Genomic DNA, 26,536 nt, shown 5'->3' with positions numbered 1-26,536 from the left:
CCGCAGCCCTGGGCGGGCCTGGCCGTGCCGCGGCTGTCCCTGTGGCCTGGGACAGATCCTGCGCTCCGGCTTTTGCACTTCCCAGTCGCTGTAGAAAGAGTCCTTCGGCCGGCCCTGGGCCGTGGTAACCCTCCTTACGGGTGGTGTCAAGGATCGGCTGAGCACTACTCAAGTTACCAGTCGTATCACGGTTTGGGGGTAAAAGCTGCAGTTGCTGTGAGGGCTGTACAGGAACGGTATAGTTGCTTAGAACTGCCTGGCAGCGATCGTGTAATTCCCCAGCATACTCATTTTATGTAATACCTGCTCAAATGGGTTCAATATCTTTATAAAACTCTTGCCACATAAGTACCCTTTATTTGCAGAAAATACCAGTCGCTTGTGTGAGAAACCTGTCATGGTACAATTAAGTGTTGCAGTTAACTATTGTCACTTTTTTCTTCAAGTTCAGTTTTGTTTCTAGTTCTTGCTTCCGTGTCTTTTTCCTTTTGATCTGTGATCCCATCAAGTGTGTCACTTTAGAACTCTTTTCTTTCAGCATTTGGATCCAGCTCCATCATAGACCTTTTTCAGGTTTGTTTCTATCACTTGTCCGGCTTCTTTATCCAAAGGGGTGGTTGAGCATTGTATCTTTTTGTTCTTTACTGTTGGCTGCCTCTCACAAATTCCAGTACGTGCTTAAAACCTAGCTTCTAGGTAACCTGTTGACTCACCTGTGTTCTTATTTTTGTTTGCCTTTCTTCTTCATGAATCATCTTTAGTGAATCATTTAAAGATTTCTTATCTCGGTTTCAGCTTTGGTGCTCTTTTCCCTGGAAGACCCTCTCCTTCTCTTTTCGGTTTGCTATTGAATTAGATGATCCAGAAATACAATTCAAATTATCAACGTCACACTTCAAAACTTGATAGTGCACACACACTTGTTTTCTTTTTTTTGAAACTAAAAATCTGTCTGCATCATGTTGTGAAGGCTGCCTTAACTTCGTGTAGCTCGAACACAAATACTGTCAAAACGAACTGGCTGCTCTTTTGTTTGTTTTTTTCTTTCTTCTTTAAACCATTTTTTTGTAGTTAATAAACACTGTTCCACTGTGCTTGTTTTGCAGGTCTAGCAGTGTGAATTTGTCTTTGAGTAGGTCTTTTTCTTGCTAAAAATCACAGATTTTTTTTTTTAAGACACGCAAATCTGCCAAAACCCTTTGCATGTTACCTCTCAAATTGAACCATTTTTTTCTCAAAACCTCATTATAGCTTATTGCATCATACCTGGAGTCGTCATTGCTGTCTATTGATGATGCTGATCTTAGGAGTTTTTTTCCAGCACATTTGTTGTTTTGCTTTTGCCTAGCGTGTTAATGCCAGGCAAACTGGGAGTTAAGACAGACAGCAAGTTAAAGCACCTATCATATTGCTTCTTGAATTCCTTCTTGAAGCCCAGTTTTCCTTTTAGGTGCCATTGCATTTGAAAATGGTAAACAGCTGATGTGTGGATGATACTCCTTTTTAAATTAGTCACAGACATCATCATTGTTGGTTTTCCTGTGACTTTGTATAAACTGTATGCTTTTGTAGATTGTAACTTTGAGGCTGGGGCTTTTTTGTCCTGTGTGCATACACAAAAATCAGAATCTCATTTGGTGTTAATTATTTTCAGTACAGCTTTCTTTTAGCAGTGTTTTGTAGATCTTGACCTGGTGCTGTTGCTTGTCAATAAAAGTATGTATCTCCTTAAAGTATGTATAAAATCCAAAACCAATTTAGACTTAATTTAAAAGGTGAAAATATACTTGGGATTTTCTTGCTCCCTGAGATCTGGTTACTGCTGGGTACGACCATGGGTATAGATCTTGCTTGTTTCTTTGGAAATCTATGTGATACTGTTTCATGCTATTGATCTTGTCACTAATGCCCTGTGTCTGTCTGCATTCGGTTTTATACCTGTGGGCCACAGGGGATGGGGCCTGTAGTAGTGGCAAGAAGTGATGTTTTGCACCTTTTTCCTGCAGTGATAACCATTATTCTGCTTCTGTGTGGGAGAAGTTGTTAATCCACTGAGCTTTCTACAGATAGACCTAGGCTGACTTTACACAATGAATCCTAATACAGAGGGGGAGTTTAAAATTATCTTGCTCTTGCTTTTCAGGCTTCTGCTCTCAGATAGGTGTTTTAACATCATGTTCCTTGTAGGAATATCAGCACCTTCCCATGAGTTGCTTGATTTCTTTGTTGTTTGTTTTACTTCTGACTTGTTAAGAAAAGCTTCAATCCTACTGTGTTAATGTTGAGACTGTGCTGTAAAGGATATGTCTTAGCTGCTTTAACCAGCATCAGTTTGATAACATTTAAGTGATGAAAAGCTACTTTATGTGGCCAAATTGTGACTTACATCTGCACTAGTTTGCAAGAAACTCACTTGGCAGCTATGGATTTCCATAGTGTATGGTGTTTGCATTATGAGCATGTGTACTTTGAACTGTATTTCTTAATTAAGATGTAATGTCACTGTGCTTGCATTCCCAGTAAATCTTATTTGTAAGCTAGTTTTTGTTGCTGCTTTTATGCTTTGATGACTAGAGGCAGTGAACAGCAGCAGACTGTCACCCCTTACAAAAAGTCTAATTAGTCTGAATCTTGGAGTTTATCTGTTGCAACTAATGACAGGTTTTGTCCTAGCTGGTTACTTGTCTATTGGATCTTTCCCGATTATCCTGGTTTATTTTTACAGTGTATTTCACTGATCAAGCAGGTTAGAACAGTTGAGCTTCTGAAACCTGCCCTACTTTAGAAAATGCTTCTGACCAAGGCTTAAAGCTGAGTTAGCTGCCTGAAGTGTTACTTACCTATCTCAATGTTTTCTTGTCTTGCTGACAGCTGGAGCAATGAGTTCTTACTGATCAAGCAGGTTAGAACAGTTGAGCTTCTGAAACCTGCCCTACTTTAGAAAATGCTTCTGACCAAGGCTTAAAGCTGAGTTAGCTGCCTGAAGTGTTACTTACCTATCTCAATGTTTTCTTGTATGCTGACAGCTGGAGCACTGAGTTCTTTGTTCCACGTGATGAGCTAGTGTCTAGAACCTGACGTCTCGGGCCTCTGTCTCAAAACTTCAGGCTACTTAATCATCTTTTTTTAGTAAGACTCCAGGGCTTTGCAACCGTACAAGTATTTGCAATAAATACAGTGTCGCTGGCTGGTTTGAAATGTATTGATACTGAGGTTAGCTTTGCTTTCCTGAAAAATTTCCAAAGAACAGATTTTTCCCCTTGAAGTACCTTGAAGAGTCCAAGTCCTGCATCTCACAAACGTGTACAGCCATTTCTGTCCAGCATCTGATGTTGTCTAGATCTTGCTTAATCTGCTGTGCATCATTTGTGCATTGCATTTTGTCATGGCACAGAAATGGATTTGCTTTAAGTATTATTTAACATAATCTGTTCTTCAGCTATCACAGGTTAGTGTCTGATGCGTACTTTCGTGAGCTATTTAATGGTGTAAACACGTTAATTACTGTATTTTGCAATGCCTGGAGTGGCTCAACCACATCAACAATTAGCTTCCCAAACCCACTAGGTGTCTGTCTTTACAGTTCCCTTGTATTTCAGTAGTCTACAACTTTCATAAATTAGTGATGTTTCTGTCTTGATGTTAGCAAATCAGAAGTGTTCCAGCTGTCTCGGTTGAAAGCTTTGAAAATTGAAGTCTGCTTCCTGATTTCCTACTTTACACAATTATTCCCTGTGACAATTCTCTGGAGTATTAGCTTTCTGCAGAGGGGCAAGAAATCATTCTTTACACCTGGAGAATTGCCTTTTAGCTAATTAGAAGAGCAGTGAGTTTGGACAATATGACAGTGTCTTGTGATCTATAGAGGATTTTTGAATTTGATTATTTTCTTTATTTCATGTGCTCTCAATGCCTTTTTGCCTTTATCAACATTTCGGATACAGTTCCTTGATTTCATGGGCATTGGATAGTATTTGGGGCCATGGAGTATTGCAGACTTTTTTGTCTTACATGCAAGGCCAGAATGTTCTGCAAAAAATGCTTCCTTTATTGCCCACAGTGTGAATCCACGCAGAAAATAATTTGAACTACAATTGAAATATATTCTTTTCAAAAATGTTTTAAAAAATAACCAGGAGGACTAGTAATACTTTACAGAATTTATACAGTGCTTGCTAATTAAAGCATTTCTGTTTTTCGTAGAGAAAAGCATGAAAAATAGTCTTTTTAGTTTTACAGGTTTTCTAAAACCTGAAATAAAATTGATAAATGCATATTATAATTAGCACAAAAGTGCTCTCAGCAATGGCCATGGAGAGAGAAAGTCCCTGTTACAGCAAATTGTTTCTTAGACAAATGTTATTCAAGATCCTGCTGAGTGGCGGATGGAGTGAAGGCTGGTTCTTGTTCACAAGTTCTTAGTGTGACATGCTTGGAACTATAGTAGGGGCTTCGTGAGATGTGGATACTTTCAGGTTGATTGTCCTCATTTCATGACCGCGCTCTCGTCCCGAGCTGCGCGCTAGTGTGGTACTTCATCAGTGACGCTACTCGGGTTCCTTGTACGCTTGAAGCTGGGCAAAGGGAATACTTTTGGTCTTGAGGAGCAGTCCCAGTTGTTTCTGTCCTTCTGTGTCATCTATTGTTTGTAATGGCTTAAGTGTGTAATTTCATAGCAAAGCAGATTGAGGAACAGATTCTACTTAGAACAGTTTTTTTTTTCTTTTTGAAGTGTATGTGAACCTATACCCTTCTCTTGAATCAAAATGAAACAAATGAAAAATGAGAGGAGGGCAGAACGCCTGAGACAATTCAAGAAAGTGACTTTAAATTGTCCTTTCGGCTGCAGTTGTCATAAAACCAGCTGGTTTTACATGTCCTTCCAGTGTGGAAGTTAAATTCAAATCCTAATGTCTTACTTCAGTGCAATGAATAAGAACTAGCTGCTGGATGACAACCTGTTTCTGATAAGGCACCTGCTTTGGTCCATACCTGAGAGGATGGGATGTTTATATGGTTTTAAAGAGGAGAGAGGATTTGTGGAAACAAGCACAAGCTTGAAACACATGGTGCTAAAGGAGTCACTGTGCTGCTTCAGCAAGTACAGGAGTTGAAGCAGGGACCCTGCAGCAGTTGGTGGCTGGAATGATTTCAGAATGGGAGCTGTGGTGCTGATTTCAGAACGGTCTCTCAGCTGGGAGATTGCCTGTCTGCCATTTGTTCTAAAATGTGTTGTTGCCATGAGAAGCAAAACTCATGTATCTTGCTTGAGTGACTCAATCTAACATATGTAACTTATTTAGGTTCAGGATAAAACGTGTCCTTTTTTGTATTGCTTGTGTATGAAAATCGTAAGTCGTATTGCACCAAAGTTCTGAACAACTGTTGCTGAATTAACCTGGGACTGGATATAACATATAAACCAGCCTTCCTTTCCCTTGTCTATTAATAATACTTTTTCTGTTTTGAAATAGGTTGTAGGTTTCTCCTTATAAAGTATCTAAACACACTTGATAAACATGTGTAAATCTCATAACCTTCTGTGCTTCTGTAGTATCATCACATTGACCATGATTTGATAATCTGAATTTCCAGGTAATATACACTGAAATCCTTATTGGGCTTTTTTTTTTTTTTTTTTTTTTTTTTGCATGAGAAAGTAGAGTGTTTGCTGTAATTTTAAATAAAATGTTTTTTCCTTTCCTGACTCTGTATCAACACCTGACCATATGAGTCTTCCAATCAAAGTGTGTTTAATTATAGAAACCGTAACAGGAAAAAGCCCAACCCTGTGGTGGAGTTTATGTACTTGGTGTAAAATCTATTCTCTTTGTTAGAATTGAGCATGAAGGAACCATGCAACTAACATTTTAAAGAAACTTGTTCTGTGCCATTCTTCTGTAATAAAGGTTTTGGGTCTGCATTTAGCTGGGAGAATATAAATTTGCCAGAAGAGCTTTTCTGTCTTCCATGACTACAGGGACATTTTATTTGAGCAGCTATTTTTTAAAGAAGTCTCAATTCCCTTGGGACTCACTTCCAAAACGTTTAAGTTTCATTGAAGGTAATAGAAATAGGAAAAGGGGTTGGGGGGGTGAAGACAGAATGTTTCTAAAATATTTAGCTTAAAATTTTAGAGAAACATGGTAGGCTTTTCTTTCCATTAGTTAGTAGACTTATCTATCTGTAATTCAATTTTTTCCAGATGCTGTGCAGTCATCAGCTGCTCACTTGTGGCTGCTTTTTCATTTTTGTAACCAGGTCATTCCGAACTATACAGCTCTCTTGACACAAGTGTCACTTCTAGGTATGGCTTGAACACCAGTCATCTAAGACTGCTGTCTTTACTGACAGTCGCAAGGTTGTTTTAAGTGAATTTTAGTGGGAATTGAACATAATGTTGTCAAGGAAAGATAGGCTTATAATGTCTATTTTTCTGGGTTTTTTTAAACTTTTCTGTGAAAGTGGGAGAAATTGAACTGCACTGAGTGTTTCTAGGGATTGCTGTTGATTCCCTTTGGAGTAAGGACTCGGATATGGCTGGTTATTAATCCTAATTCTGTTTTCCTCTTGGGCAGCCATTCAGATTGTAAAGCTGTTTGTCTCTTTTGTACATTTGGGATCTTTCTTTGACTTAACTTCGTACATTTGGAAGAAAATTATGATGTGTTTGCGTTGTGGTTTGTAACCAGTAACTTTTCTGTTTGAATACAGTGAAATCAGTTGTGGCAAAATTGAGGTTGTCTGCCAACATTTTATTGAACTATGTTTCTTATAACGAAATAATCTTTTTATTGTGGTTATCAGTAAAATGTATAGAATATTATTACTCTGCTTCAGTATATCCTATTTTCTGTAATCTGAAAAAACCAAATCTTAACAACACTAAATTCTGCATGTTTGTTTATTTTTTTCTTTCCTGTATGGCATTATTTAAAGGTAAACACTGCTCTCTTAATGTAGGTTGTGAGTGCTGCATGTGTGCTTTTGAGAGCAGTAGTGTGAGGAAGCTGGCAGTGGAATGGCAGGACGGCCTCATCCTTATGACAGTAACTCCAGTGATCCAGAGAATTGGGATCGGAAATTGCATAATAGACCTCGTAAACTTTGTAAACATTCAAGGTAGGTGCTATGTACCGTCTGTTGCATCGCAAAAACTACAATAAAAGTCCATTCTAAAGGCTACTGTATCTGGTTGTGGCAAGTCCTGTCATAAATTTTGTAGCAGTTCTTCAAAGGAACGCTTCTTAATTCTTTTAAAAGATATTTTCTAACCTAACTGATTTGTCAGCTTCCCTAATCTGTGCTTAGATTATTTATTTTTTTTTTTGCCGTGGATGTGATTTTACTCTCTTTAAAAACTAAATGCCTTGTCTGCATATCAGACACCATTTGAGGGACTAAATACATGATTTATTTTGGGGTTTTTTTTTTGAGTCCTTACTAGGAGTTACTTCCTGTTCATCACTCCTTAATTGTTGGTACTTTCTGCTTGGTAGCATACTTAAAATTTATCTTCAGTTTGTTCATGGTAATAACTAATAGTTGCTTGCATGCAGCTATCAGGCTCTATAGCACTTTCTTTGTAAGCTGTGTGTCAGATCTTGCTTTTGTCTGCATCGCTTGCTGTTTTTTAAATGTTTCTTGATTTGAAGACAGTATGAAATTAATTACTGTTTTTCCAGCGTGTAATCTTCAAAAGTGAACTAAGCAAAGCAGTTAGTCACCTAGGAAATATATGTGAAGAAGGATGTTGCTGGAATTATATACGTGTATATCTTCCAAGTACTTTGCCCTTTTAGAAGTTCTAAATATAACTGAAACAACTCTGTTGGCTAGGTAAAATTGTTAGTGATTTAAGCTTTCCCACTTGCAAGATGATAGGAAAAGAACTAAGGAGTACATTCAATAACAAGAGATTAATTCGCATTTTATTGCATAAATTCAGATAAACTGGACTCAAATGTTGCCCAAAGTATTCTATGGACAGTTAATATTGTGGATTATTTTCCTGTCATTAAATCTTGGATAATTGTGAGACATCCAAGAGAGGAGGAAGAAGAATGCACCATAATTAGAAGGCCTGCAAGGAGACCCAACTAATTACAGGCCTGTGATGTGAATAATGTAACAGTTAACACAGAACTGAAGAGGTGGCTGGTGTTACTGGTCAGTATAGGCTTGTGAAACGTAGGTTTGTACAGTTGATGTTTTTATTAAGATGATGGTGTCTGGTAAGTGGTTGATCTGAGCTTCTCATTCAGGGTCACACTGTGGCACGGTCTGAGGAAGTGAGCAATGCGATGTAACAGGGCATGGTACCGACATTCACCATCAGGTCTTGGAGGGTGATTGTAAATGGGTGATTCACTGCTCAGTCAAGTTCACATAGTGCATCTCTGACCCTGTGCTTCCTCCCATGACTGGTGATGTGGAATAAAATGTAAGACTCGTACTGATGCAGATGGCCCATGATGGGGAGTGTTAAGTAATGAAAAGGACTCGTTAATAGCACGTGATCTAGGTGGTTTGAGAAATAACCATGCGTTCTTCATACGACTGAATACAAAGTTAACCACCCACATCCTCTGATTCCAAATGTTTTTTATGGACTACACCAGCTCGCTATCGGTGGAAGTATTGGCACTGTAAAAACACTGTCTCAGTGGGGAGTCAGTTGAACATAAGTTGCCAGTAACATCTTACAGTCAAAAGGACTAATCATAGAATGGCCTAGGCTGGAAGGGACCTTAGAGATCGTTTTAATCCAGCCTCCCTGTCACCAGGAACGCCACCTATCAATGCAGCTGTACAGTGGAATTGCTCAAAGTCTGGTATCCGCAGTTCAGGGGAAATTTAGGTTCTGAAGATACAGAAGCTGCTAAATATCTTTTGAGACAGGGAAGACTCAACGGTTAAATAATGATATCTTGATCGGTCTCTAAAGATCCTTGCAGAAACAGCATTATGATGATGAGCTTTAGCCGGTAGGCAAATTTGTAGTAAAATGAAGTAGCTGAAAGCTGAAGTTGGGTAAATCCAATCCAGAGAAACAGTGCACATGTCTTACCGTGTGTGGTCTGTTGTAGATTATCTATTTTGGGTAAATGTTTAAATAAAAAGCTGCGTGGCTTTCTGAAAAGATTATTTGATGCAGATAAGAGTTAAGTCTATGGCCTATGTCTCTCAGAAAGGCTGCTGCTGATCACTTCATACGATCCAAATTCAAGGTTCATGCATCAGAAGGTATGAAATGCCTCACGTAATTGCAGCTAAGTTGGATATACTGCCAAAAGAATTTGTGTTTTCAATAAAATGCTGAGCAGCCAGTGTTTTGGGGAAGATTTTAATGTGTATGGTAGGGGTATAGTATTCATACTACCGTCTGATATTAATTTTTTTCCAAATAATGTAGACAAATTTTGGAAATCTTTGGGAATCCAGCTAATAGTTTGAGGATGTAATAGAATAAGGAATAAATTAAAGAGAAATATTTTGTTACCTTGTTCCTTTGAGATACTTGATTGCTTCAGAGAATCCAGTTATTGGAAAATAGTGTACTTTATTCAAAAGCCTAAACAAAATAATTGGATTTGGAGTGGCTGAATATAGGCAGATAACTATCGTTTTTGACTTGACACTTTTTCTCCAGACAAGTGAAAGTCTATGTGAAAAATGCAGCGTGAGGGAGAAAAATGCTTTTGGACATGTAAGTTAGATAATTAAAACTTGAACAGAACTACTTTGTTAAAAGGTTTGAATGCTGCAGTATTATTTGTCTTGCACTTTCAAATATGCTTCATTATCATAAAGAAAAAATACTTCGGATTTGAAAAGCGTAATGGTGAAATAAGAACTTTATAATCTCAACGAGAGAGTAATATTTAAGATAGATGCTTAGCTTGTCACTCCTTGGTGCTTTGCAGTGTTTAATCCTTCAGCCTTAACATTCTTAAAATAGCTTAGACAATTTTCTAGACTCATAGAAAACATAATCTGGGACCGTGAGCCATCCTGCTGTGTGTGAGGCTTGTGTGGCAGTAAGGCAAGCCACGGGACCGGCACTCCTTGCTCTGCTGCTTGGTGGAGAGAAAGGACGTGTGGCGTAAGTGTCTGTCAGGGTGTATGTATTAAAGTTACGCGCGTTAGCCTTATGGTTTTTTTCTCTAGTTTGGCAAGTGTCCAATTTATGAAACCTCTGGCGAGTTGTGCTATTGTTTTCTCTGCTCCTCTTTCTTTCTTGGTCTCAAATAGGCAATGTAATGGAAAACTTGGAAGCGAGAGATTTAGAAAAAAAGGACCAAAAATATAATGCAAATGATCCCTAGTATAAACCTAAAGATCCAGACAGGATGAAACTGTGTGATGTTAAAGCTGACCGTAATTCTTAATAGAGTCTTGCTTGTCCGAGCTATTACAAAATTGTTTGAGATGCATTTTATTGAAGTACGTGAATAAAACGGAAGAGCAATTTAGGAACCATATGCTGACTAAACGGTGGCAAAGTTCAAGAAAATGATCTTTAATATTTTTATTATTAAGTATTGCTGTTCTGTATTTTCTGAATTTTTCATTGGTTCTTAGCTTCTGATGTGGTTTCTGTATAGTGCTGTAGTTCTTATTGTTCAAAGACTTTGATTCTAATTCTGTTCTACTGTTTTCTCTTGAGTTGTGGTGGAAAAAAATGTAGTTTAAATTTACCTCTTTCCTAATATTTTTCTTGGATTTGTTTTTCTAAATCCCATTTGGTAGTTCCTTGTTTGTTCATTCTATTTAGATAGTATTAGATTCGAAGTCCTGCCTGCCCTACTGCATTAATAAACAAAATGTGGCTGTGCTGTGATTCTGTTGTCATGACACTTTAACTTCTTGAATATTTGAAAATCTTTGACTTGTTCGAAAAAATTTCAGTAGGTGATGAGTTACTGTGTAAATGCTGAGAAATTATTTTTCCCCTGACATTTCTTATGTGTGCAGGGAGGATGCATTCGACGGGTTGTGAATGGAAGTGCCACTTGTCTCAGCATTTTGTAATTATATAGAGCATCTCCAGAAGGGTCCTTCTCTTATCTCTGGAATGATAGCAGAATGTGTAATCACTTTTGTACCGCAGGACAGGTTTTATTTGTCTCTGTGTAAATTGGAATTTTGTAGTTGGACATTTTATAGCATGGGGTAAACCTACAGAATTGTACGACGAGAAAATAATTAGGCCTGCTTTCACAATGGGCTCAGATCACGGTCTATGGATTACCATGCATCCGCTTTAACTGCAAACATGCCTGCTCTTCATTGCAACCTGGTGTTGGCAGATCAAGATTTCTTCATCTAAATTTTATTGGCAGCAGGTTGTAAAGCCCTGGAAGAAGCTGAGATGGACTGGAAAGAGATGTCCTGGGGCTGCACTCGGTGGTGGCAAAAAAAATGTCCGAGAAAAACAGTCTTCCATGGCTTATTTGGAGGGAAGAAAAGGCTTATGAGATTGATGCTTATTCTACCCCTGGGGCATGGGGTGTGAGCAGAGGTTTTCCTTCCATGTCTAAAGAGCTGACTCTTCAGTCCAGAATGCCAATGCTCTCCTGCCTTTATTTTCTTACTTTTCTCTTATTTTTCTTACTGGCTTCCTTCCTGCTCAACAATCCCTGTTATTCCTTCAGCCCTCATCATATTTTAATTTCCACTGTACTGCTTATGACATCTTGGTTTTTATTTTTTTACTTGCTTTTAAACTGTTCCTGCAGTGTATTGTGCTCCTTAAAACAGCCTACAGACATTCTAAAAAGCAATGTTTAAAAAAAAGCTGTAGTGCAATGCTTACTTATCCTCCCCGAAGAAAAAAAACTTAAAAAATTTCATCCTGATGTGTATTAATTTGCTTTGTGGCTTTTTGTGCTGAGTGGACTTGTCTTGTCAAGCATTTGATGACCTATTGATGTGAAGATGCCCTACGTCAGGACTTGGTGAACTGATTTCTGACCAGTGAAATATACTGATCAGTATAATTATACAGTAATGTGTAGATCATCACAAAGCATAATACATTTTTCCTGGCTTAGAGTTGCTGGAAAAGGGATGTTTATAGTTAAAAAAATGGAGGCTGAGCTGCCTTGTTCTCCAAAGACTATTGCTGTACCTGCTTTTGAACTCAGCGAAAGGTGAATTCGTTTTAAGCATTAATCCGGGCACAGGAACAAATCAACCATCCCCTGAAACTTGCATGGATTTGTCTGTCTTGGATGATCACGTGCGCTAATGAGAGACGTGACAAGAGAAAGTTAGCGAAAACCTTTTCAGATGTGGTGTTTGTGTGCTGAAACCCGACAAGCTGGCAGGACTAGAAATAGCTTCGCAGATGGTACTTGGCACGGCAGCGAGCGGCTCCGCTCTCCTCTCGCACGCTCCCCACCCTGCCTGTCACTCGCCGCGCCCAATGGCTGCCGCGCCCTGGAGAGACGGCAAGTACGGATGGAGCTCGCAGGAGGCTGCGAGGTCAGACGTCAGTGTTGCACCACGCATGGCTGAGTCAGTGACTGCGAGAAATGGAATTGAATTAATATCTGGAGGGGGTTGCGTCTGTGAGCACTTAATGGACTGTAGAGCTACAACCTCTTATCCTTGAGGGGAAGGTGACGGAGGGAAAAGTGAGGCTCGATGACGGTGCGGCGAACTACCGAAGAAAAGATGGAAATATCAAATATGCTACACTTAACAAGTAATGCCAAAGGATGCTGATCTGGCTTTCAAAGCTGCCTTCTTGGAAGGAACAGAATTCCTTTGTGCTCTGATTTCGAAATTATTTCCCTGCTTTTGTGTTTCCTCCCTGATAGATACAAGAGGAAGGTGCGTATCTGTTAACAAGGATAATCTGTGGGCATTATTCAGGAGGAGAATGAGGAAAAGAAAAAGTGCTGTCCTTTGTGTGCACTGGTCAATTGAAATGACTGCTGACAAAGAACAGGCTTCAGGGGGAGGAAGAGGGGCATAAGCGTTGTCATTGTGTAAGTCCTAGCCATAGGAGCAGAACAGGATTCTTTTATTCTAAAGCCTTATAGCGTTGTATCTGTAACTTATTCTGCAAGTGCTGATTATGTGAATCATCCTAGGAAAGGGTTGGATCTAAGTTTATGTTTTAACAAGAGTTACTTAATGTAAGTTTTAGAAGATAAAGGAATAAAAAAGATAGAAGTTTTGGTTAATAGTTCAGTACTGCATCCTTTTCTTTTAGATAAGGTTCTAGGGTGGTTTTGTGGGGGTAATAAGTATATTGGTTTAGTTCCATTATTCTGCGTAGACCAGAACCAGTTGTATAAAAGAAGTGTATTTATTGGCAATATTCAGTAGGATGCACATAAAGTTTTTGTATTGGAATACATGCTAATTGTTTTGGCAGTAGTTTTAGTTTAATGACTTCATTTAATCATTAGTAATATATTCAGAGCAATATGTTGTTATGTATAAAGACAAGCTGAAGCTCCTTTCAGAGATGACTCCTAAGTATCATTAAACTGAAAAGCATTTACATTTTTTTAAAAACAGCTCTTCCCTTACTGCAAAAATAGGAAGCATACCAGTATGACATGTGCCATTTTGATGGTACTCTTACTCCTCCTTTACTTCATATTAATAGTTTTGTTTAAATAAAGCCTTGAGCTTATTTGATTCTTTTTGTAAGGCAACTGCATTTAAGGAAAATGCCTCTTCCCTTTAAAAAGGGAGAGAGCTTCCTTGATTCCTGACTGAGGGGGAAAATAAATTCTGTCACTGACTTCAAGTTCTTGAACAGGTTTAGTGCTAGTGTCCCGATGTTCTTTTGGAGACGGGAAAAACTGTATATTGAATTTGTGAAGATTGTCTAAATGTGCTGATATTCAAAGGCTTGGTGTTTTGTTTTGCTTATAGGCTGATGTTGTGCCTCAGTCATTGTCCAGAGCTTCCAGAGCACAGTGTGCAGCTCATGGTCATTGGCTGGGAAATTAACTGAAAGTTGACATTGCAAATACTTTTCAGAGGTAGCGATCTGAAACTTGCTTGGAGGCTTGAAGTAATGCACTGTGCAGAGCACCATGGACTCTTTTAGGCTGAAATTGCAGATTAATACACTATTGCAGCCAGGTGCTGCATGAGACCAGGAGCTCCCTGGCACGTTTAATTCTTGGTGGTTCACTGCTAGTTGAGACATACTAGTGCCTTATCTGGACTGCAAGTTGCTTCTGTGAACTGCGATAGTTCCTAACAGTTTGCCTGCTCTTGAAAATGGAGAAGCTCTGATTTTGTGAGTCACTTTTCATCAACGTAGGTAAGGAGCTGTGTCAATGCAACTGCGGAATTCCCTTGTGAATGTGGGTCTGGCTTACCTGTGTCTCTGGGGACAGGTTTGTAAGATTGCTGGTATGGAGCAAAGGGTTTCTGCATTTCCCTGCAGAAACAACCTCCTGTACCCAATGGCTTTCTTAGAGAGCGGGAAAAAATTCTATTGTTAACAAGTCTTTCTATCTAAAAAAAATAAAATAATAATCAGAATTATTTGATAGTTCTGATGTCTTTGGTTGTTTTTGAGCACTTACAATTTCTTCTAAAGCCTCTTTACAGGAAAATATAAGCCACAAGTTTTCTTTCATACATACTGGCCACAGATGTAGCTCCTTTTTCAGAGTGATGAAGTAGCTCAGTGACAGTTTTCCTAGTTGGATATTGCAGGGTAAAGCCAGTGACTGTCTCTTCTGACGTGCTAGATTCCACCTCTTCATTTTCTCTTTCCTCAGATTTAAACTCATTTTAGTCATCTTATTTATTGTAGAGCAATGTTATATATCAGAGGTGGTATTTATCTGAGTACACATGCTGTCGAACAAATGGAACTGCAGATTTTGTCAGGTATATATCCGACAGATCAAAGAAATTACTTCTTTTTTTGTGTATTGTGACTCAACCATAATGAGATTTAAGGTTGATGTTTTAGATGGGTATTATTAAGATGAGTGAAAATTCATGGTTCTCAAGCCAAACTGCCTGAAGTCTCAGAAATCTTCCAATGTTGGCTTACATCTTCTGGCTAATAGGTACTGCGCCAGTCTCACGGTTAGCACTGAACTGTACAGTAAAGGGAGGAAAGTAAAACGTAGAAGCGAGCAAATGAGTGGTTTGGCCAGCTGCAATTTGAACAGCTCTTTGAAATTATTTACCAGTCTCTCTGTTTCAGAAACAGGTGATTTGAATATTTAGGGGTCTTGTAGTCCTCTAGCTGGCAGCCTCTGCCTCTCTGGCAGTGTGGCGTGCTGAATCGATGGCTCCTGTGTCCCTGGTCCCTGCTCCGTGGGGCCGGCCGGCCGCGGCTGGCGGGAGGAGGCCCCGTCATGTGCGCGCTGCCCCTCTGCTGCCAGGCTTGCTGGCTCTGCGTGCCGAGGCCAAAGGAACCCACATTGCGATCCTGGGGAGGCCTGGCTGGAACGTCGAATCATGGAGGTTGGAAAGGACCCTGAGATCATCAAGTCCAACCTACAGCCCTACACCACCCTAACACTGCCCATCTGCAGTGCCGCATCCAGCCGGTTTTTAAACACGTCCAGGGATGGTGAGTCCACCACCTCCCTCGGCAGCAGCTGTGCTGGCGTGGTTGGACCTTCATTCAGGCGTGACTAAGGAGGACGAGTGATGCGGCTGAGTCAGTGCCACTTCCCGTAGCACCTGTTTTTCCCAGCTCCTGCGAGGACATTATTAACTGGGGTTCACCCGACTTCACTGTGAACTGAATCACTACTTAAAGGGTAACGTGACTTCAGATGGTTTTCTGGATTAAGAATCACATTTTAATTGCCTTCCCTGTTAAAGGGCAATTGATGTCTGCTCTGCCAAAATGTGTGAGAAGCCTGTATATCTTCACAGTGGCTCAGTTTTATTTTCTAGTGTTTTTCACTTATTTAAAGCATCTAGAGTGCTTCAGGTGTTGAGAGATAGTGAGTCGTACATTTTGATACTAGAAAATGTGGCATCTGCAAAACTTTTCTCACAGCATGGTTAGAAATGTTATCAGGGCTAGGATCAAAATGCTGCTTGAACAAAGGCCTGACCACATGGGGCTTTATTCGGATTTGCCGAGATATTTTGTAACAGTACTGCAATGTATGTGCTTGGATACTGCACATACGTGCCCCCCACGCCATCCTCCTTTGGGATAGTTGGTTATACCATGATGTACAAATATAAATGCCTATGAGATAGCAGTTCTTTTTTGGTTGTTGTTGGGTTCTGCTGGGTTTTTGTGTTTTGGTTTTTAAAGTTTGACCATTTGTGGGCAAGTTTAGCTCTAGTAGTAATTAATATCATGTGTAATCAGAGGTCAGACTTTGGTTTCTAGTTAGATTTTAATTATAGGCTGTAATCCACACTTCTGATAGTTTGTGGGGATGGTTTGTACCTATTAAAATGGATATATTTTGTATGCATATATGTATAGGGAAGAAAAGGTGCACAGATTTTCCTGAGTTGTTGATGTTTTTGAAGGGGAGGATTGCAGTTCTCACTCTTGCAAACTTTTGCACATTTCACTTTCATAATACTGAATTTACCTTTCCCTGATAGCGAAGTAAAACAAGGAAGGAGATACGTTAGTCATGCTGAAATGCTGTATATATCTTAATATGTTCCAAAGTGCATTGTAAGTCCTGAGGAAAATTCTGTTTCCGTTTAATGAAAGTGGTTGGATCATCTTTATTCTTGGACTGAACATTTCCAGCCATGAGCAAGGCTTGCAGTTCTTTTACCTTATTCAATAGACCTTTGGCTGACTTCACATCCCAAAGATGCATGTCTTCTTGCAGCATATTTTAAACTTGGCAAGAAACAGTATTGCAGTAGATTCTCTCTGCACCAGACTTCAGCTGTATCGGATACAAGATCCTTCCCTTATTCAAAAGGTGTGGGCAGAAGCTTGTGCTCTTTAGCTGAGAGAGATATTTCTCATTCTTTGCACTGTGCTAATATTAATTTTGTGCTGGTGTAGAGTGCATAAGATCTATCATAGTCTTCTTGTTCCAGTTTGAGCTCTGCTTCTTATCAGTCACTGAAACCTGAAACATGTCATGCTAAATGTTCACTTTTTTGAGCAGTCTTGATTTATTTTTTTGTGTTATTCTAAACAACTTAAAAAGACGTTCTGTTCAACTTGTTTGTACAGTTCATGCTTTTCTTAGCTAGGTCATTAGTCTCACCTCTTCGTGTTCTTGAATCCTGCAGCATTCCTAGCAGTCACATTTAAAGTCTCTTGGTAAGTGTCGTGAGATTTGCAGGCTGCCAGCAAGTGGGGGCATCGAGGCTCCTGTGGGAAATTATGACCCTTCTTTGTCTGTCAGACCTTGTAGTTGTGCAGATGTCTTTCTTGGTTATCTAGTACCTGAGGCTTTCTGAAAATTCTGTGGTTAAACCCGTAAATAAGGAGTGTTGTCGTGTCCACATTTGAAAGGCAAATAGCAAAGGACCTGATCTAGGAATTCCAGAGTGGTCCAGCGACAGAGTGGTGTCCTGATATAAAAATTTCTGTTTTCATGAGCATAAATAAAAGGAGCAAGTATTTTTGGTAAAATTCAAAAATAGCCGTTGGAAGTTGATACTTAATTTTAAGGTAGCTTCCGAGAGTACTGGATCTTGAAACTGACTGCTTTTTTTGGTACGTTTAATAATTAATTGCAAAATGTAATAATTATCTGAATGTTAGAAATGTAATATAATTTAATCACAGTCTAAAAAAATCTTCAACTGTTATATCAAAATTTGCTCGTTGAGAACAAATATGCTACTTGTTACTGACGGTGCTGTAGATTTTGGCTTTATTAATATAGTTGGTATGTTTGCTTTCTGGATTGTGGTGGCTTACTGTGTTTCATTCTAAGGGCAACTGAAAAGATAAAAAAGAGTGCACAGAAAGAAACCCTTGGCTTCTGTGTTTTAATGTATCAACTACTTCAAGGCTGACCACCTTTGTAAAGGGCAAGTTTCAAGAAAAGTGAAGTTAGTACTGAAAGCCTGTGTTCTGAGAAAGGTTTTCCAAAACAGGTTTCAGTGGAAGAAACGACCCCTGACTTGTTCAGTTTCATGGTTTGATTAGAATATTAAATTTAACAGCAAGAAGAAAAAGAAAATGCTCAGTTACATTTGACTTGCCTGTTCTGGAAGGGATTTTTGCAAATACAGGTTCTCAGGCAGTCTCAGCTGATCAGACAGCGTCTCTCTAGTTCACAGGAATAAACAGGTAACTCTTGTTGTCTACTTAATCTTCCAAATCACGGTTCAGATTTGTTAATATAAGCATAAGTATAGCAAAGAAAATGGAGGTGTATGATACTAATCTTCAAAACATGTCCATGGAGTGTGAATGCCTTTGAAATTTAAATGTGTATTGTTTCTGAAATTTTGAAATACTGAACGTTTCTCTTATTTCTGCTTTCAGCACCTCATCTCGTATTGCTAAAGGAATAGACTACACAAAAATGAGCCTCCATGGTGCAAGTGGTGGACATGAGAGATCAAGGGACAGACGCAGGTCAAGTGACAGATCTCGTGACTCATCCCACGAAAGAGCAGAATCTCAGCTCACTCCGTGCATCAGGAATGTTACTTCACCAACAAGACAGTACCATTCTGGTGTGTTCAGATCTATAGCACATCAGGGTTAAAATTCTGAAACTTAGTAACTATTTCATTAAAACACTGTAATAATAAAGCATTATTTGTTGATGACACAACATACAGATTTCTTGCTCCCTGGGCTGGGAGTATCGCAGTGTGTATTCCTACATGATGCTCTTACTTAGTTCAAATCCCAAGAACAATCTAATTTTTCTAAGGTAGTTGACTAAACACCTTTACTTGGTAGGGTTTAGGTATTTAGAAACATAGGAAATGCTTATCTCTTTGTTTGTTTTTTAACTCAACTGTGTGGAGTTGCTTTTTCAATACAAGAATGCTAAACTTTTCTTGTAAAGGCTTTGGGGACATGAGGTGTCTTTGATGTCTAAGTGGTAAAAACTTAAGGATCTCATAGATGAACAGTAATTTTTGAAGATTTCTTTAACTAGAGTAGGTGTAATTGAACAACTTCGTACTTAAGTTCTCAAGTTGCCATGGTTTGACCCTGGAAAGACAACAAACTGCATAAAGCTCATGTATCTATAATTTAATTTCCTGTTTTTTTCTCCTTCCACCTTGGCCCCACTGAAGATCGAGAAAAGGATCACAGTTCCTCTCGACCAAGCAGCCCTCGTCCTCAGAAGACTTCCCCTAACGGTTCTGTGGTTAGCATGGGCAACAGCAGCAGAAACAGTAGCCAGTCAAGTTCAGATGGGAGCTGCAAGGCTGGTGGGGAAATGGTATTTGTATATGAAAATGGAAAAGAGGGAGCTCGGAATGTACGAACTTCTGAACGAGTGACACTCATAGTGGATAACACCAGATTTGTCGTAGATCCTTCAATCTTTACGGCACAACCTAATACCATGTTGGGCAGGTTTGTATCTTTTTGTTGTTGGTGGTGGTTTTTGCCTTAATCTCTAGCTGTGGGAGATAGCCATGAAGGGTTTGTAGGTAGTCAAACTGTTTAAATGAGTTGTTGAGCTGGTGTTGCTACAGCTGATCGGTTAATGTAATTTTATCAGCTTGCAAAGATCTTTAAGTAAGAATCAAATATAAGTTCTTCTCTCTATTTCGCAGGGGGGTCATAGATGTCTGTTACCTAGAGATGAAAGAGTTCATGAGTAAATTGTTTCATAACGTATTCATTTCCTTCTCTCTTGCTGGGCATTGTTTCTATGTTCAATCTGCATCCTTCTATCTCTTGTTTTTAAGGCTAGTTGCTTTGTAAAACAAAGTAGTCAGTATACAGTCACTTTCAAAATAACAAGAAGGAAAACCTTGAAGAAGTTTATTTTGCTTAATGGGCCTACCTTGACAACACTCCAGCTCAGCACATTTATCTTCAGAACTGCTTTTTGGACAGGGGAATGTCAAATAGTGAATTTAACAGATCAGGGCCTTTCAGCAAAGATACCTGACATACAAAATGGTCCATAGTTGAATGAAAGTCCACAATGTATGTGTAATATTTTCTGTAGAAACTGTAATGAGCAACATATTTAACATGTTTACTTGGAGAAAGGTTCTATACTTTAGTTGCTCAACTACTGACTGGCTTTGCATTGTCCAAATTTAGAGAGCACTGCTTACAAACATGCTTTGAAATTAAAGTTTCTCTGTAGCATTGGATTTGGCTCTTCCATTAAAATGTGACTGTTTCTCAGCCCATAAGGTTATAATCATATTTAAAATACATATATATATATATAAAGCTGTCTGCCAAGGTACAGGTAATAAATATGATTAAACAATCTTTGCTTTGTTTAAAGCACCACTGTGTGGGATAAATAGTGCCTTGGTTCCCTATTTTCTGAAAAGTTGGGGCAAAATCAAAGACAAAACAAAATGCTTCTCTGTGTAAACTGTAAAGGGAAATAAATAGAAGTAATAATAGATGTAAGGCAGTTGTATATCTATATATGTAATACATGCATATGTTTAAATACCCAGACTAACAACTGGGAGTGTACCGGTGTGAAGTTCTGTGGTGAAATAGTTTCCTTTCCCATGCCTAGCTTTACTGTATTGCTAGCTAATGCTCTAGATTTTTTTTCTGTGCCTTGCTGAGTTATTCTCCCTTTGGGATTGGCTCAAGGAACAAGCTTATTTTATCTTCAGCTAATTCCAAAGTAGGTTAATAAAGATATGGAAATACTGCTCTAAAATGCAAGTTATTTATAAACCCACTTTCTCCCAATGTCAGTTCAAAGGACGTTAAACAGGAACAGCTTAGCTACGGTGTTCTGGGAGGGAAAAGTAACTATAGTAAGAACGTATTATTTGCCTTAAGCCCATATCCTGTTAGACTGCTGTTTTCCTAAATATTATTACTTGTCTTGAAGAGTGGCCAGAAAACATGTCATGTTAAGCGAAAGAAGTTACTTTGTTCTCCATTAGAAATTCACACAGTCCACCGCTCTCTTTCTTTGGGTTGTGTGTGTGAAAGCAAAGCTTTGCTATAAGGGCATGTTTGTAAATAAGACAAAGAGTAGATGGCAGTATTTCCTGTAAGTGTAGGGTGTAATTCTGCATCAGAGGTGTGTTTCAAAGTCAGATACTTTTGGGACTTGAAATAATCTCCTTAGTCTAACATTCTTTGCATCCTAGTGGGGAGAAATATGCTGTACATGGTACTCTTAATTATGGATATCGTATATTAGGATGTTACTTTAACTTGAATTAACTGGATCTTTGCAATGAAATGGAGATGAGTTGAATGTGCTTCAACAGTAAGTTCTGTTTTTTAAACTACCTCAAATGTCTTTAATGAGAATTCACAGGAAAACCTGTGGTTCTGCTACATTACCCCACAAATGCCAAGGAAGACTTGTTTCAGGTTCCCTCGCCTTTGATACTGGCAGGAAATGACCTAGTCTGATTTTTGGTGTGATCAAAGGATATTGCTAAGATAGGAGAATAAAACTAGACTTTCCTGAGATGCGCTGTCTTGCTTTCTACTTTCTAGTAGTCTTGCTAAGCATGAACCAAACTGAATGAAATATGTACAACCAAGATAAATAGATAGTTTTTCCTTGCCATTTCAGCACAATTTTTGACATTTTACTTTTCAGATTTACAAAAAAAAAAAAAGTCATAGTAAGGAATTTTAACCAAATTACTCTTACTCTTGAGCAGGATGTTTGGATCAGGCAGAGAACATAACTTTACACGGCCTAATGAAAAAGGAGAGTATGAAGTTGCTGAAGGAATTGGTTCCACTGTGTTCCGTGCTATTCTGGTGAGTTTTCAGGGGCAGGTACTGTTAGGATATGAGTATTAATACACTATGAGTATTAAGAGGCATAATTTCTTAATTTAGTCTGAACTTTGTGGATAGAATAAATACTCTTCTTCTGTTTTCTGTAGAGGGGAAGAAACGCTTAATATGAAAACACCCCTAGGTTTTCTAGACATGTATATGTTAGAGCCAGGAAAGAGAAATCATGTATGAATTGAACCAAAAAAACTACTGCCTGCCCAGAAGTCTGTTCACCACCACCTATGCGTCTAGTTCAGTTATCCTCAGCCCTTCTTGTGCTGAAATTAGACAAAACAGAGTACTGGAAGTTAATTTACTGCAGGTAACAGGAGAAAAGCAAACTTCAGTCTGAGAAAGAAATGGCTCCCTTACACAAAACAGGAGGGCTGCCATACGGCTTTGTCAGCAGAATTGGAGTAGCAAAAGCTGAGTGAAGTATAGATAAAAGATAGTATACATGCACCAAAATGTTCAGTATTAACAGTTGTCACTTAAATAACAGTTTTAAGCAGAGGTCACTGCTCTAAAAGCAGTTCTGAAATTTGATAAATTTAAGGACGATGAAATTCACAAAATTTTAACACAAGTTGCTCTCTTATGTTTTAGGGGCTTGCTTGCAGTGAAAGCATCATAAAGGGAAGGATGAAATGTTTCTGTCAGGGATTGTTGAATTTCATTGTGTTTTTTCTTTGTTGTGTTACTGTAGGATTACTATAAGACTGGAGTGATACGCTGTCCTGATGGGATATCTATTCCTGAATTGAGAGAAGCATGTGACTATCTCTGTATCTCCTTTGAGTATAGTACTATTAAATGCAGAGATCTCAGTAAGTACAGAATTTCTTAAAATAATTTGAATTATACAGACTAATTTAAGCAAATATCTGGAGGGGGATGTTAATTCCAGATTGCATCCTTTATTGAGGTAAGGCTGATGTTACATGAGCAAAATCCATCTTTTTTTCTCTCTTACGTAATAAAGCCCAAAAGACAATGGATGCACCACATCTTTTGAAAACTGGCATCCAGTATTTAGATATTTTTTGCCTGTGGTCAGCTCTGTGGAATACTTAAACTCTAAACTCTATCAATGCATTTGCAGTACAGATACAGTAGCATTAACTGGTATCTTCCTTGCAGAGGACAGGGAGGATAATTTATTCAACTCCTTGCTTAAGAGACTTAGGCTGCGTTGCTAGGGAAAGTTGCGCGGCTTTGCTGGCGGTGTAGGGTGCCTCGTGGTTCCCAGCGCGCGACGACTCTTCGGCTCATTCCTTGCCTGCACGCAGCCCAAGTTTTGGCCAACATGTCAATGACCCGGCCTGTGCCTTTGGTTTTGGGGAGCTCCGGGCATTTGCGCAGGCACTGGGCCAGGTCGTGGCGTTCCAGCCGCGAGATGGGTGTGGGGCACCTCTGCCTTCACCGCCAGCGCCGCGCACTCCCAGCCTGTCGCTGCTGAGTCACCCTCGGCGCGCACTTTGTCCTTAGCAGAAGGATTTAGCGGCTCACGCTGTGAGGGTTTAGAGAGGCTTTGTTTTTAAGCTGCTGCTTATGAAAAGTGGGTTGCTTGCTCTGCTCTTTGAGCAACTGGCTTAAATAATGTTTCTTTTAGGAAGCCCAAGAGGCTTCCAGTGCTAAACATTACCAGCTGTTTAGTGGTAGTAAAACTTGGAGGAGGTCTCTTCAAAGTCACTCCTCTGTCTGCCTAACATTATGTTAATACCTGCAGGACAGTCTTATTAGTTTTGAGCTTCTGATGTGCCTTCTGGTAAACATCTGAAAAAAGTTCTGTCTGATATAAAACTAATAGACTGAGTGTCTTTCAAGCTGTCTGCAGTAAATACTACAAAATAAACAAAGCTGCTGTGTTTCTTATTCCTGCCTTCATGTTTTGTTCCCAAGCCTTCAAATGTGCCTATGTCCAAAATTTTGTTCCAGGTGCTCTCATGCATGAGTTGTCAAATGATGGTGCTCGTAAACAATTTGAATTTTATCTAGAAGAAATGATTCTCCCCTTAATGGTAGCCAGTGCCCAGAGTGGTGAGAGGGAGTGCCACATTGTTGTGCTGACAGATGATGATGTTGTTGACTGGGATGAAGAGTATCCTCCACAAATGGGAGAAGAGTATTCACAAAGTAAGTTTATTTTCATTGTCTTAGAAGTCATGCTTTTCATGAACAGTTGATTTGGATCTCTGCAGCTGTATGGGATTGACGGCCCCAGTCCTTTTGTGCAAGACGCTATAATCTAAATAGCAAAGGTGTCCTCCTTTTTCTGCTTCACAAGTGCTGTCTCTCTGGTACGATTTGCAGAGCTCTCTTATGTAATGGCAAGCAGACTGGAAAGATGCAGAAATTCCACCAAAAAGGGAAAAAAAATTGAGATCTCTTTTTTTGTGGAGGTGGGGTTGGAAGTATGTAATGTGGTTTGTTCTGTGAATTGTCCTATTGCATCCCAAAATTCAAAAAAACCCCAACCAACCCTAAATGTATACAAAGGACTAAACTGGCAAGGAAAAAGATGTGCAACCAACTCGTTGCACAGTGCCCTCAGCCTTTTTTCTCCAGAGTTCTTGTGTCTTTTCCCCTAGTCTGAAATATAAAGCAAAACAGTGGAAAAGAGAAACCTTTGTGTTCTAAGACATTTGAATAATTTTGCTTCTCATTAAAATTTATTTTTAGTCATTTACAGCACGAAGTTGTACAGATTCTTCAAATACATTGAAAATCGGGATGTGGCCAAATCAGTTCTGAAGGAACGGGGGCTCAAGAAGATCCGACTGGGCATTGAAGGTAAGAGAAGCATTGCTGGCACACTCACTCTTTGGAAAAGGTTCTCTTGTTGCACTTCTGTGCTTTGCAATCACCTCTGTAGTTAGAAAAATAGACTTGGTATTCTCTTTCATACTGAGGTTAGATGATAAAATGGCCAGAGGGGCAGCAGTACCAAATGGACCACTGGTCCAGCTAAAAAACCCAGTACAGACTCAGGACTGGCCTACAAGCCGTAACTCGCTGCTGGCTTGTTTGCAGAAGAACGTAGGTGGTTTTTACTGACTTGCATCTCCTGCCACATTTGCCCGTTAGTTTCCATGCAAAATCTTCTCTGTACTTTATTTGAAGTAATGACACTGTTCTCTCCTGATCTCGGCTTTCCGAGTTGCCGTGTTTTAGAAACAGCCGTCTGCTGGCTCGGGGAAGGAGCAACTAGTTTTGGCCATCAAGTTTGAAAGAGTTGTCTGCTGGCAATATATTCAGTATCGATAACACTGTAGCCTCTTCCTTACAGTGTGGTTGGTAGTTCAGCTGCTGCCTGTGCTTTCTCCTTGCATAGATAACGTTAATAACAGCGCGATGGCATCTGTTCCTTTTCAGGATGCTCATGGTGACAACTGCTCATTTTCCCCGTGCTTCCGCATGCTGCCTTTTTGTAAAAGAAAACAGTGCAGGACAGGTTAACTGCTGCTGTGCTCTCTTTCTTAGGTTACCCTACATACAAAGAGAAAGTGAAAAAGCGACCAGGTGGAAGGCCGGAGGTCATTTACAACTACGTCCAAAGACCCTTTATTCGGATGTCATGGGAGAAGGAGGAAGGGAAGAGCCGGCACGTTGACTTTCAGTGCGTGAAGAGCAAATCTATTACAAATTTAGCAGCGGCGGCGGCAGATATACCCCAGGACCAGCTTGTGGTAATGCATCCTACCCCCCAAGTAGATGAGCTGGATATCCTGCCCATTCATCCTCCACCTAGTAACAGTGAGATGGATACTGAGGGACAAAACCCACCCCTCTGATCTAGACTCTGACTGACAGAAACGCATGCTACTTTAAGTGACTCTGTACTCGACTCATACTACACTGCAATTCCGTTTTTCTCCATTGTGTAACGGTGTTTAGGATATTGCAGTATGGACCTTTGAAAGACCAAAGGGAGTACCTGGTTGTTTTTCTTTGAAAGAGTACAGATCAAACATCCTGGGGTTACAGTTGCATCCATGTATGTGTTTACCAGTAGGTTTGTGACATTGGTGATTTGTCTGCTGGACTGTCCTTGCTCTTAAGGCCATCAAAACCAGTGGGATGCTGGTGGCTAGTGTACATCAGTATTGTTACACAGGGGTTAGAATGCAGCATTGGAATTGATAGTAGCACTTTATAAATGGTTGATAAATGGAATTTGAAGCCATTTTTTTGTAAATGTATTGCACAATACTAACAAAGTGCTTCTATCAAAAGTATTAACTGTAAATAGTTTTGCTCTGACTAGATTGACCCTTTTAAAGTTATTGTATATGGCTGAGCACAAAACTGCTTACAATTGGGTTTTTGGATTGAGGATGTGATTCAATTACCCATGGAACATCTTGTTAAACTCGAAGTTCTTCAGTGAATTTTTTCACTTGTTTGCAGCGTGAGCCATGTTCAGAAATTGTGAACAATGGATAGGGGCTTTATCTTAAATTTTGCCTTACCTTAATTTGTTCACAAATATTTATTTAATACATTTTTCATAAGTGTCATGAAATAGGAAAATGCAAATGGTTCATTCTTCATTTATTAATGATTGTAAACAAGTTTTTCATGCAAATAAAGTTTCCATTATTTTAATGGGTTTGAATTATCTGTGACTGAGATTAAGTATATGGATGAATT

The 26,536-nt window shown here is 39.3% G+C and overlaps 1 protein-coding gene across 3 annotated transcripts; it reads left to right on the top strand.

Annotated features, from left to right (window-relative positions):
- The first annotated feature begins 6,963 nt into the window (after positions 1–6,963).
- On the top strand, positions 6,964–26,494 carry BTBD10 (BTB (POZ) domain containing 10). Of its 3 annotated transcripts, none has more exons than XM_009865361.1 (8): positions 6,964–7,122; positions 18,443–18,636; positions 19,213–19,498; positions 21,760–21,862; positions 22,590–22,710; positions 23,822–24,019; positions 24,566–24,676; positions 25,367–26,494. In XM_009865361.1, exons 1-8 carry the CDS (start codon positions 7,022–7,024, stop codon positions 25,675–25,677), a joined length of 1,425 nt encoding a protein of 474 aa, XP_009863663.1. In that variant the 5' UTR covers positions 6,964–7,021; the 3' UTR covers positions 25,678–26,494. The 3 variants fall into 3 exon arrangements, with proteins under 3 accessions (XP_009863663.1, XP_009863662.1, XP_009863664.1); XM_009865360.1 differs by lacking the exon at positions 6,964–7,122 and adding an exon at positions 12,536–12,840; XM_009865362.1 differs by lacking the exons at positions 6,964–7,122; positions 18,443–18,636 and adding an exon at positions 17,045–17,075 and having other exon boundaries at positions 19,420–19,498.
- Positions 26,495–26,536: the final 42 nt, after the last annotated feature.

Source organism: Apaloderma vittatum, unplaced genomic scaffold (genome assembly GCF_000703405.1).
Source record: "Apaloderma vittatum isolate BGI_N311 unplaced genomic scaffold, ASM70340v1 scaffold14042, whole genome shotgun sequence".
Classification (NCBI taxonomy): domain Eukaryota; kingdom Metazoa; phylum Chordata; class Aves; order Trogoniformes; family Trogonidae; genus Apaloderma; species Apaloderma vittatum.
Note: the sequence above shows the minus strand (reverse complement) of the source record. Positions and strands in the feature narration are given on the sequence as shown.